We start from the raw sequence: 13,535 nt of genomic DNA, 5'->3' as shown, positions 1-13,535 counted from the left end.
TCACTACTTTGTTAAAATACATGAAAATATGTTTTTTAAAGCTCTAAATATTAACTTATTAATTATTAAAGCATGCAAGAGTGCATCTTACGCAACATTTTTAGAGCATCTATTAAAATTTCGATGTGCTTGCAATATTATGTAATATTATGAGGGCGTACACTCACTGTGATACATACCTAGATAATCTTGATTTATTAAGACTGTAATCTTACAATGACATGAACATAATGAAATAGAATTTCCCCAGATATCTATTGTGCTCCAAAGTGAAGAAAAATAGAGATCAAAGAGTGGACAGAAGATGAGTTAAACTAATAAAATTAGAATAAAATTACTTTCAGCAGCATTGATAGATGTTAAAAAGAATATGCAGACAACTTTATTTTCCTAAATGGAAACTTAGTTTTTGGAACTTCAGAAGTATTCTGAAGAGAAATTATAAATATTTATTATTAAGTTTCAGAAACACCACAAAGTTATTTATAGCATTTCATTACAGGACACAGAAAATGTTGTTTTAGGGCATGCCATTTCAGTGTTTGCATTTAATGGTATGGCAGCTCAAGATAAGAGATAAGATCTAGTGCTGCAGTTTACACACCACCTGTTGACCCCCACATTAATGTTTTAAGGAAAGCTTGTAACCAAGTATCTAATCAGGGCTGTACGCGGGAACTGCAGGCTGATAAATTATTTATGCAGATAAGAGCAGATTGAGTTCACTGAGGCTTATTAGTCTTCAGCACCTTTGAAAATTAGCCCAGTATGAAAAAAAATCTGCCTTTAAACGATAGCACTGTCTGCAAAACATAATTAAATGCAAAGATCTCTATTATTTGCTTTACTTCTGTGACAACTAAATATTTTTCTGTTAAATCACTGTAGGGAAACATTTGCCTACACAATCACCTTTGATGTTAAATGTTCTTGTGGTTTCTCTTTTTCTCTGATGTCTATGTCCAAGAATCCAGAAAGATGTGCAAGGAGCTCTTCATAGTTTTTGCTGATTTTAGAAGATTGAGTCATGTTTTCTTCATACTCGTTCAAATATTTACTAATCAGACAGAGAAAAATACACACATCAGGATGAATGCTCCCTGAAAAAGAATTCTAGGCAAAATGCACTGCTGCAAGACTATTGCTAGTTTCTGCATACCACCAAATGAATTTTAAAAATTACATTTAATTTCTCTATATCTGTTATGTAATGCATACAACTTTTGCTGTTGCCTTATGTGTAAACATTTCTTCATCATTGCTTTTGATTAACACAAAAAAAATCTATGATCCCATTCTCATTCTCAGCATAAATTCTAATAAAATACAAGAATTAAGTGACATGAATAAATAATGTCCTCAAGGTACTACAAGGAGAAAATGCAAGCAAAACCTTAGAAAAAAGTAAGTGTGGGGGAGAGAGTGATCAACTCTTAGCAAAAATATGTGAAAAGCACTTCACATGCCCTCTCTCTAAAGAAGCTGACAGAGATGATTGACAAACTTCAAGTAAAGAGAAGCCTTTCTGGACCAATGGAAGTGTAAGGCATCCAGAGTACCCATGAAGGGAAGTTTATCAGCAGAAGCGGAGATGGGAGACATATTGTTTTGCTGTACAGTGCTCTGAAGCACTACTCATGAAAGGGATGCATTTAAAAAGACAGCATCTAGGGGCTATCACAAAGATATTAAGAAAAGGGAGCTTTTTGCCAGGAATTTCATTGCAATTTTGCCTTCAATTTCACTCAACAGGTGCCTATTGCACGGATACTCTGTTTGTGAAAACTCTACAAGAACAACCAACCAAATAAATTAACAGTGAGTTTAATATAAATGTGGTTACTTTCCTTCCCTTGCCAGGGACAAAGATGGGTCCAGCCAACAAGGACCACCACAGTCTGATTCGGTAGGAAACACAGAAAAAAATCTTGCTCATGATGCTGAAACACACATCACTTACAAAAAACTACAAACAAACAGGTTAGCAAAACCAGCCAACCAAACAGAGCTCAAAACAACCACTAGTGTAATCCAAATGCCAACTGCAGCACCTCTCAGTAACACCCACGAGGGAGGTTCTTAGTGGAAGAGTGCAAGATGTGGTAGGTTGGTAGTGGTAAGGCTTTACAAGACAAGCTTCCATTTGAAAAACAAGGTTCTTTCTAAAGCAAGTTCTTCACTCTAGAATACAAGACCTGAGACGTAACCAAATGAGTGTCTAGAGCAAATATTTCATTGAAATTCATTTGCTTATCAGAGCATAGCACTATTGACAGTTTTTAACATGGGTAGAGCAGTCATTGCTGGACTCATTCTTTTCCATGTCTGATTTCTTCCTCTCCCAGCTGGCAATCACAGAGCATCATTCCATAACCAAAGAGACTCCAATGGGAGATGCACAGTGGGTGCAAACACAGTACAATGAATGCTTATAAATCAGTAAGCAAAACAGCCCATGAAAAGATTTAACACATAACCTTAGGGGGGAGAGCAGCACAGCTGCTGAAAATGCTGCAAAGTGGAAGAGAGTGGCAGAATAACAGAGAGGGATAGAAAACATTCATTACTGCTCTGGACACTGTGAGGGCAGTTCCACACGGCGCTGCACAGCACACACCGTGAGCCAAAAGAGCTCTGCCTTCTGCAGCAGACACTGTCCCTCAGAGCACAAGAACCCTCACAGCTTCCTCACCTCTGGGCACCTTCCTTTCCTCTGCAGCCCCAACAAAAGTAAACCATGAGATGATTGCTACACTGTTGTTGTGAGGAGGGATATATCAGAAGTGAAAAGGTATTAGGCTCAGACGTGCCACAAAAGCATGCCTATATGTCAGAATATTATATAAGATTGACCACCCACAACTGTTCCATGGCTCTAAAAACCTGAGGTATCCACTAACAAAACGATGCCTGCTGCTAAAAATAAAAAATCTGAAGTACAAAGCACTCATTTGATAACTTTACGAATAATCTAATTACTTGCAGTAGGGCCGTAGAGGTGTGAGCACCTAGAAAATAGGCAATCAGGTACAAAAAAGTAGAACACAGCTTTTTCACAGTTTTGCTAGCTCTTCAGAACTAATGAGCAAAGAGAAGGGAAGGAAAAAGAAGAAGAAAAAAGCTTTTGACAGTTCACACTCTAAAAATACCATGGCAATAGACATGTCGAGTAGAAAAGCACCATTTTCAATAGGAGAGGTGCACATCCTGGAAGCCAATCAGAGAATTCACCAAACATTTCTTACTGTATCCCCAAGATATAGGATGTAAATGTGCACTTCATGCATGCTGGCTTGCTCTTCCCTCTCATTAGTGGTTTTAAGTGAAAATCTTTTTCAAACACCTAATTAGGACTAGTCACATGCCATGCACTACCAGGGTGGCCAGAAAAAGTGACAGAAGTCCACTGAGTCAACACATTGGTTAGTGTGAAGTGACACATGTAACCATTAGCTGAGGACAACAAAAAGCTTTGGAAGCAAACACTGCACATTCATGAGCAACCGAACGTCTTTTTTCCTTCCAAATGAGCAGAGTCACTATCCCTGCGTCTCCTCCCTTTTGCCAGAAGTCCAGTGGCACACTCCAGGCACACAGTGAACCAGAGCTGGGATTGGTAGAGGTGGAAATCAAGCTTTTTTTCTGCTCACTTCTCTCTTGGAGCAGTCCCCTGGTCCTGATCACCACACATCAGCACAAACAGAACTGATTACACAAGCATTGTATGCCAAAGAGAGCAGCCAGGACTGCTCTGGGAGTGACAGGAGAGATTTATTCCCATAAAATTGATTGTATCACTATAATGGCAGGCAAGTATGAAACACAGTATTCCAGAAGTTTTCTCCCAGGGAGTTAGGTAAGCAAACGGGATAGGAGGTTTTTCTTCCCTTTTCTTCTTCTTCCTATTTTTTTTCCCCTACCACAAACAGCATTCTAAAGAAACTTAACAGCCATTATGTAAAACTGCACTCTCCAGGCAGGGCTTTTGGCAAATCAGCTGCTAATAAACAAGTGCACTGTAATGGTTTTCTCTAAGTTTTAAAATTACTTAATTATTCACTTTTAATGCATAAAACCTGGCAGAGATGTGTCAAACACTCCTTTGGGAAAGACAGGTGTCTGGTGAACACACACCTTGCTCTGGTAAACACTCACTCCTTGCTCTAGACAGTATTGATATAGTCACAAATATTAGTCTGATAATGGGCAGAAAAATCTATTTTAAAAGTCCAGGTGTCTACTAATAGGACTGACACTGATTTTGGAATTTAAGAGCTCGGAATATTTTCATACCAATCAATGTTGCTACGAGTCTCCATCCTACAGACACGAAACATGAGCAATTATGCAGAACTGACATATCAGTGCTCTGATACACTATGCTAAGAACAGTACAGTTAAAGGATACTATATTTTATAAGTTCAATGCATTTCACCTTCAAAGTACAAAACATTCAAACCTCTAGGTATTGACTACCAACTCAAAACAAAATTCAAATTTCAACATCTTCCACACACTTAAGCACTGTAACAGAATTCAGAACTGCAATAAAGTCTATCTACCTACTTATTTTTCTATATTGACAAATGTACCATTGTCTCATCCCACCCAAAAAAAGTTGTTTCTTATCTCACATGACTCTTACTTAAGTTCTGCACTTTTCTCATGAAGTTCCTCCTTCAGCTCCAAATTTTCCTTATATGCCACCTGCGCTGCCAGCTCAGCCTGGTTTTTAGAAGCAGCGAGCACGCACAGCTCTTCCTCCATCTCCTGGATTCGCGTTTGCAAAGACAGGAGGCGGGACATCAGTCTAGCCTCATTTTCCTTGTAGCTTTCAGCTTCAGCCTTCAGCTCTTGAAAAGAAGCTTCTTTAGAGATCATGCTCGACCTGAGTTTAAGCAGCTATAGATAGAAAAGGAGACAATTAATGAAGAATGGTTTTCCCAGCCTGAAATAACATTACTGTATTACAAACTTAGTAATGTGAAAACACATTTCTATCACTACAAGACTGAGTAGAGGGACACAACTTTACTTTCATATGACTAGAAAAAAGAAATGAAAGAGGTTTGCAAAAACAGAAGCTACTGTTGGGTAACACAGTACAACTTTTCAAGACAACATCTTACAGGAAAATAAGCTTATTTACTGATTCAGAATTTAGGAGAAGTCTAAATTAAGTTCTGCTGCACAACCTTAACTCATGTCTCCTATGTATCTGCAGTACAGCAAAGTTATTAACACCATTATTCCCTCTTTTTTTGCCTGCTGCCTGGCTGCTTCCAAATCTGGTGCTCAATTCCACAGATAATCTAGAGCTGCAGGGAGTTGTAACAGCAAAGTATCCTGCTGTATGAATGTGGAGCCTTTTGATGGCTTGAGGCATATTCAGAGGCAAGTAAGGTTTTGGAGCATTGTGTGGTAGGCACCCTCTTCTCATCTTATGCAAATAGTTATTTTTGAGTATGATAATCCAATTAAATGTAGCTGTATTTACACAGAAACAGCAACAGAGCCTTTTAAGGAAGGGTAGGAGGAGGAAAATCACCCTTGAATGTTAAAGACCTCTTACAAGGATGATGTTAGAGCTTTCCAAGAGCTTATGGAGTTTAGTAGATTTTCCTCTCTCTTTTTGTTAAAAAAATACCATTTTCCATTGAACTATTTCTGTTTGAAGTTTCTCTAGGAAACTGCACATGAGGGAGACTCACCAGGCAAACAAAATTCCCATATGATTTTTTTTCTTATTAGGAACAAGTAATTCAAAGTGGTCTTTTTTGCACAAGAAGTGTTAAGGCATGTTTCGGTTTTCCTGAAAATTCCAACTAACAGCAGCAAGATGCAATCTGAAGGACTTCTGTCCTATCACATAAAATTTCCAGGCAAATAATTTAGCCAAGTTAACTGTTCTTTATGGTGAATGACTAAACTTCTAAATTGTGGCAAACATTTTAAGGGAAAAAAATATTTAAGACATTACACTGCAATCCAGAACAACGGGAAATTCACTTCTCTGCTGGAGTCTTTCAGTGTGACCCAAGATACTCAGAGAAATTTGAGAGGCTAGTGAGGCAACAGAACAGCAACTGTCTTGGAAAAGGGAGGTCCTGCTTCTCCTCCTTCCAGCCACGCACGCCTGTCCTCTCCTTCGCACCCGCCCTGTGTTTGTCCGACTCCCCTACAAACAACTTCAATAACAACCCATAAAAAATACTTCACTTCTCTTGCAGAGGAGAAAGAGAATCACAGAGCGAAGGCTAACGCTGAGGAATCAGGTGGGAGGATCAGCCTTGCAGCAGCAGCACAGTCTTCAGTAAGCTTATGCTTCACGTTCAAGTGCAGCTTTAGCAGATACTCTGGAGCAGCACTGAGTTCGAGAAAAGCAGCTTGGCTTTTTCCCAGGTCCATGGGCTTCATTTCCATACTCCACCCTCCTCTCAGTGCTAGAAGAAGCACTTATATGGCTACAAGGTGAAATAAGATTGGGAAACTGATCTGGCTAAAAAGCAACTCAGAAGGAAAGGAATTATTTTTCAATTGCATGGACACAACAGCGCACTGTAAAAACTAGACATACATCTGTACAGGCACAAGGGGTGGGGCAGTGTGGGGAAGGAAATGAGCAGCTGAAGGAACAATAGCACTGCTTTGCTTGGCAGCTGGACCAAGCTATGGTATCTTAGAGTGTTCATAACCTTAACATTTCTCTGTGGTTCAACTCCCCATGTGATATTTTTTCATCTGTCCATTGTCTTTGTGGTCAGTTCCAATAGCAGAAAAAGCAAGAATAATCCCATATCATGAGTTTTACAGAGCACTCAGCAGAACAAGGCTCTGACCTCAGCTGGGTCATGAAGGTCTTTATTAACAAGAGCATGAACAGCTGCTTTTTTGACTATGCTTTTGCAAGCACTGTCTTGAAAAATCTATAAATCAGTCAGACGTTCTGGCAATAAAGCCATTCAACATTTCCAGTAATAAATTCTTTGTATGAGAACATTAGATTCTGTATGGCTTCTTAAAATTTAAATGTAAGGCACCAGTTCTGGATAAATGTTAAATGTAGGAGAACCCTGCAGTAACTTCAGGATCAACTGATCAAATTAAACCTCAGTCAATGGCCACTTATGCCTGTAGTTCTGTATGTGAATTAATGTAAGCATTTCATGTCTTCTAAAGGCAAATTTTATTCCACTTTAAAACTGACCACTGCCCACATTGCTGACTTCAATCAAATCAATTTTAACCAGTTATATGTTTAAAAAAAAAATACTTGTGGGAATAAGGCGGTTCTAAAAATTATCCTGTAATAAATCCTCTCCGGAGAAACTCCATCTACAGAGCAGGAAGAGTAAAAAAAGTACGTGTACATGCTCTTCAGTCTCTCTAGCTACAATCAAGCTCATTAGCACAAACACAATTTCACTGGTGACGAAAGCAGAGCACATTTGGGGAGCCATAACTTGAATAAAAGGGAGACATGAGTAAAGATAAGCAGCTAGATCTTAACTCACCATCACGAAGAGGAGGCTATCTGAACATTTATACAACCACAATTTAATTAATTTTCAGGTTTAATATAAACATATTGCACTTAGATGATGATAAAAAACTGCTTCAAATCTCCAAAATACAAACTTAGAATCAGTTCTTGATTACAGAAGGAAACAAAGTATAAATCACACAGACATTCTAAAAAGAAAAACCCAAAAGTTCTGTAGGAAAAGCAAGTTTCAGACTTTCTGCAAGCTTTCTATTCTCTACATAAGGAGACTACAAAATATCCTCAGGTTTGGAGAAGGATTTGAAATTATTATTAGGTGTACCTCTGATTGGGCACAGTCATACTTCACTGAAAGTACTGCAAGTTCACTTTGAGCAGTTTCAGCTGCAGCTCGATAGTGATTCATCTGCTCTCTAGTGACGGGAATATCCAAAAGAACGTGATCATGAGATTCCTGTGAAGACAGAATTAACACAAAACTTTTAGACATCACATTTTTGGAACATTTTTGCTTCAGTGCTTTTTTGTTTGATTAAGCTTCTCCAGGGCATTACTCCAAATGTTGCAGAGTATTATTCCCAGAGTAACACACACTGAAAAATAGGTTAAAGAGTCGTTTTTCTACGAGTCACCACCTTCATCTCAAAGTTCAGCCACCAACACCAGTGCTAAAGGAAGATGGTCCCCCTCAACAACCCCATGACCTCCCACTGTTTGCAGCTCTGGCTATTTCCAGCAGTTTCTATATGTTTAGCAACATCCAAAAGGCCCCTTTTCTACAAATTTATACAGTCACTCTTTCAACCTGTATAAACTTTAATCCAAAGGGAGTCCCCAGGGGTCTCTTAAACAAAGAACCACTTTGGTTTTTAGACTTCAGTTCTACCGCACATCCACTCATTTCTCGTTCAGAAGAAATGTTGAAAAAAAGCAATGGCTGTCCATCTTCTCTGTGGCACTCATGATTTTTCAGATTTCTCTCATATCTTACATCCACAGTCTCTCTACCAGGCTGAAGAGCTCATGCCTACTCAGACACTTGTATCTGCTCCTCCAAGTCACTTTTTGGCTTGCCATTTGCTTTTTTACTTCTAACCTTTCAAGGTTAGAGGTCCTTTTGAACTCCATCACTTGGACACAACTTCAGCTTCCTGACTGATGCTTTCTCATCCCCAGCCATCACCATAATGACTACCTCTCATTCTTTTTCAAGTCCTGATTCCATGGCAAGCACTGCCTCTGTCTTTCTATTACAGTCTCTTTCACACCACTTGTTCTTTTAGCTGTGCCCTTTAGATTCCATAGTAGGCTTTCTCCTTTTTGTGATGTTCTGCTCTTCTGCAGTAGAGCAGGAATGTACTGGATTTCTTGGCCTTTGTTACTTAAGTCTTTCAAGATGAAAATTCAGACCTGAAGTCTTGGTAGAGTTTCATTAGACAGAACTTTTTTTCTTTTTTCAATCAGTAGTAACTAAAACTGATGAAATATAACCTCTTCAGAGCAGAACTAACTTTAGGCTATGCTGGAAGCACACATGGCAGAGAACTGAACATGAGATTTGCTCTCCATCAGCTTTCACACAGGACTAAACCAAAACTGCAGTCCTGGTACATTTGTGTATGAATTACAAAATGCAAAACACCCCCAGATAATGACTGCTTTTGGAAAAAGGTATTGCAATGGAGACAAAGAGACCTCCTCGTCATGTTTACTACATCAATATCAATTTCCAGGCTGAGATAAATTACAAGTTCAGCCCCTACCCATTCCATATAGGAAAAAAAACCCTGAAGGTCTTTCCAAATATGTGAACATCTAGTAAAATAAGCATTTACCATGCAACACATAGAGAAATCCCTGAGGAATAAGGGAAAACTACTAGTTTAGACTGCAGCAGAAGATAAATCACCTTGGATTAGTTGCTATAATATTCCCAGCTCTATTCTTTAATCTTTCCTCCCTGTGCTAGTTGACACTAGATTAGACCCACCAAGTTTAATTGCATTCATCTCCTTCAAAGACACTCATCTGTGCTCTTCCACAAAGGAGTTGCCACTCTCATCAAGCCAGACTGACACATGCAGAAAACTCATGGCCACATAGAACACAGCACATTATCTGGGAGATAAAAGGGCTGCTAATTTTCTCAACACTTTATCACTGTTCTGAGGGAGTGAGGGAAAGCATGTGCCCTCTCCTCACTGCTTTTGTCTTACTTTTGCTCCACGCTGCTTGTTTCACATGTACAACCACATGAAATTCTTTAGTGTAGTGGGCATTTTTCTCATTCTGTAATACACCAGGGCTGCAAAACTGGATGGAGATTGCTAACAGTAACACTGCGTACGATGGTTATGTATGTTATTACATTTGTAGCACTGCATGAATGTAGGTTTTTCCTTTTCTTCCCAAAAAACCCACAGCTTATGACTTCACGGAAAGGAGGAGTACATCTCAAAACTGGTGAAATAAAGATGCAGCTACACATCCAGAAGGATTTAAAAGTTTAAATGAAGCCAGGTGCCAAAGTCAATGGGAACTACTGTTCGACTCATCTACAGTTTTAGTGAGATTTACAGAGGCAGATCTCTGCATCCTCCAGTGCCTTGGTAAATATAAAGCCAATCATGGTGGCACCACGCTAGGAAAGTTGGTATTATCATCATACTTTTAGCAGGAAACATGCATGCTCTAAAATTAATAGTTTTCTATGTTTCTGTGGGTTGCCGTCAGCCAATCACAAGTCAGACCTGTCAGACAACTCAATTAAATTGGCATGACTTTACTATAGGGGTAATATTTGTAATGCAGATGGGGCACTTTTCTATCCATGGAAAATATCAGATTTCTAATGTTTTGTGAGTATTATGTAATCTATACTGATTTTTGTTAGGAAAATAGAATTAATTAAGTGTTAAAAGAATTAGAGAGAGTAGAGCGAAGATGTCTTAGTACATTAATATTCAATCAGCTCTAAATAACCTAGGTTTTGGGTGTTTCTCCTACTCACATTATTAATCTTTTTGATCTCTTTCCACTTACCTGCAAGAAAATGAAGCTTTCATCTAACTTCATATGCTAAACAAAAGCTAAGCCTATATTTACATTACTTAAGAGCAATATCTACTTGGATCTTCAGATTTATTAGTAATAGGTGTTCTTTAGAAGATCAATATATGGTGATTTTTGTTATTGCTGACCATTTTTGTTTTGACTTTTTTATCAAATAACTGCCTTTATTTCCCAGCCTTTAGTTGGAAAACTTCATTTGATTCAGAAACAACAAAACTACAACAACATTCAGGACTTTTATACCTATCCATGTACTTTGAAATCAGCCAGCTGTTAAAGTCACTCACGCCCATTCTGCTTTTGGCAGCTTCTCTTTTATTTCCTGTTGTATTTCCCCTTTCAATGCTGCCAAATGCTACCACCACTGCCATTGCCTGCACACAGCCCAGACCCCATTCCCAAAACATAGAATTTTTAAAACTCTTTTCTGAAACACAAAGCTTCCAGTAGGCATTTAAACACCCATCACCACCCTGAGTGACTTGTCAATACCCTGCCATAGACTGTGCTCAGGGCAGGGATTTCTTCTTCCCATTCCCTAAGCACCTGAACACATTGGGGTTAACATACCAAAAATGATGGCTCACAAACCTTTGTTGACTTCATTCTTCTTTTGTTTCTACAGAACAAATGGGGAGAAGAGGGGAAAAAGGTTGAAAATGAAATAGATTTGTAATATGATGGCACATAACATTATTTTTTCACTGATATGCTTTGCTAAACTGTCTCATAGGTTACCATCAGCAAAGTTGGGCATGAAAGCAGAACACCATGGGAAAGTTTCTGTAGTAGCCTATGAGCTCTGATTGTCTCCACAGTATTCAAACACACATCTAACCAAAACAGACACCTTCACATTGGTTTGTCCAGGGAATATTCACCAGTTCAGCTACACAGGCAGCCTTCTTGCAGTGACTGCTTCCTTTGCCACTGCTTTTCAGGTGCTCCAAGTTTTTATTTCACTTCTCCTTTTGTCCTACATCTCTTCTATACTGATATGTTTTAAAGGAATTCCTCTTAATGCCCAACCTAAAACCTCCCCTGGCAGAGCTAAAGACTCTGTCCTCTTGTCCTGTCACTGGTCACCTGGAATAGGCTGACTCCCCAACTGGAGTGACTTCAGGGGCTGGGAAAAAACTGGTTCACAAATTAACCATCTTGTATGTATATATTGGGTCTTCCTTATAGATAATACTTTGTCCAATTTGCCTATCAGGGATCTCAAATTGTATTGATAATTATATATTAACACAAATCAAAATTTGCGAGTAATATTTCACAACTATCTCAGTTTTGTCACTTGCACTTGCATATTACAAAGTGCCAAAAACACCCAAATACTCACTATCCACTCAGCAAAGTCCTATTTCCCCTTGCTGATTCCTTCTTGTAACTAGGCCAACTCACTGCTTGCAGTACTTTTTTTTTTGTTATTGTTATATACCTACAGAGTTTTTCTGCATTAGTGTAATATTCCAGAAACATGTAAAAGTAACTTAAGTGTTCTCAGCAGCTCAAATAAATTACCAAAGAGATTTTCTAAATTCCTTTCAGAAGGGCACTGCTCAGCTCTACCCTCCTCCCTTTGCAGTAATCATTGGAAGGTATTACTGAAAAGATAAAAATCGCTCCTGCTGTTCACCGGCCTCAAAGAGGCTAATTTCGAACTTGATTAATGGGCCCAAATGAAATTTTCATTACAAGCAAAATTTTAGTCTTACCTGCTGCTACTACTACAAGAAGCAGTTAAAGCAGTTTCATCTTTTGTTTTTCTCTTAAGATGAGGTGACTTTGTATCTAAATATAATAAATGTATTTAATGTGATGAAAGACAACAGTCATCTAAAGGCAATTAGAGAGATACATCACCTACTCTAAACATTACTTAACATGCTTTCTGGTTGACTTCATCCTTTGTCTGTATGGACAAATTAAGGAATTTGGAACTCCCCAGACACTTTCTCTCACAGCTTTTCCAAAATGATTAACAAGGAGCTGCTGTGTTTATTCCCTAAACAATAAAAAGGGTAATTGCTAAGACAAGAGTAAGTGCTTATGCAGGGATTTGTGCAAACAATTCATTCTACTGTTTCTACTTTATCAGTGCTAAGTAGAGTTAAATAACTTCAGTAACAGAACTACTTAAATGGTAGATTTAAAAAGCAGACCATCATGCACTGCCAACAGCTGCAATTTTCCTATAACGCCTACTATACTGCAGTCAACAAAATGAAAATATTTTAGAAATACTTGAGTATATTGGCATATATACAATTAAAAACTGATTAGTGCTGTAGTTTGATTTAGCAGTTGTAACTTACATTTTATAAACATGTAATTTCTAGCGTGTTTTTTAGTCCCAAAATCAACACTCACAAACTATTTGACTTCTGGTTGGTTAAAATGTGGAGCAGGTTGCTGTCAACACTGTCACTAAGCAGTGCTAGCAAAAAGTTTGTAATTGAGTCATAACTGTCGTATTTAATACAATGGCAGTGGGTTTTGCCACCACAAACTACCAAAATTCTGTATTTTTTGGTCTCAGAACAATATAGCTTCATTACAAAATTGATGTTCAACTAAATTAACTGCTCACACAAATAAATTGTTTATCCTTTGGAACGCAAAACTGTTACAAGGTTCCTATTATATCTTTAGTACAAGGGTTTGACACTTCTAAGCAATATCCTCTAGTGTCTCTCTTAAATTCACATCAAAGCCAGCAAAGCCCTTTCAAAGGAGCAAGAGATGCAAAGAAGAAATTCTTAGATAATTGTAAATTCCTGCTCTGTGAAAGCTACTCCCTTCTGCAGCGCTTAGTAACAAAAATCTTTGGCCTTGAACTTGTACAGATAAGCTGTAATGATCAGCTGAAGTTTAGGGGGGTTCAATCGCACCACGCACCTACCACCGGGCACAGCTCTGCACCTGCAGGAGCTCTGCTTTGGGGTCGGGGTT

The 13,535-nt window shown here is 38.5% G+C and overlaps 1 protein-coding gene across 3 annotated transcripts in view; it reads right to left on the bottom strand.

Moving 5' to 3' along the window:
- The window catches only part of LOC121346156 (coiled-coil domain-containing protein 170-like), a 46,721-nt gene that overhangs the window by 19,480 nt on the left and 13,706 nt on the right, over window positions 1-13,535 (bottom strand). Inside the window, exons 1-5 of one of the 3 annotated variants that reach the window (XM_041423693.1) lie at window positions 12,299-12,513; window positions 11,169-11,196; window positions 7,828-7,959; window positions 4,647-4,903; window positions 913-1,057 (exon numbers count right to left, since the gene is read on the bottom strand). In XM_041423693.1, the coding sequence (XP_041279627.1) occupies window positions 913-1,057; window positions 4,647-4,903; window positions 7,828-7,959; window positions 11,169-11,183 (549 nt within the window). In that variant the 5' untranslated portion in view covers window positions 11,184-11,196; window positions 12,299-12,513. Of the gene's footprint in view, window positions 1-912; window positions 1,058-4,646; window positions 4,904-7,827; window positions 7,960-11,168; window positions 12,235-12,298; window positions 12,514-13,535 lie in introns of those variants that run through there. The other 2 variants (XM_041423694.1, XM_041423692.1) reach the window with 2 other exon arrangements.

Source organism: Onychostruthus taczanowskii, unplaced genomic scaffold (assembly GCF_017590055.1).
Source record: "Onychostruthus taczanowskii isolate IOZ18803 unplaced genomic scaffold, ASM1759005v1 scaffold8, whole genome shotgun sequence".
Classification (NCBI taxonomy): domain Eukaryota; kingdom Metazoa; phylum Chordata; class Aves; order Passeriformes; family Passeridae; genus Onychostruthus; species Onychostruthus taczanowskii.
Note: the sequence above shows the minus strand (reverse complement) of the source record. Positions and strands in the feature narration are given on the sequence as shown.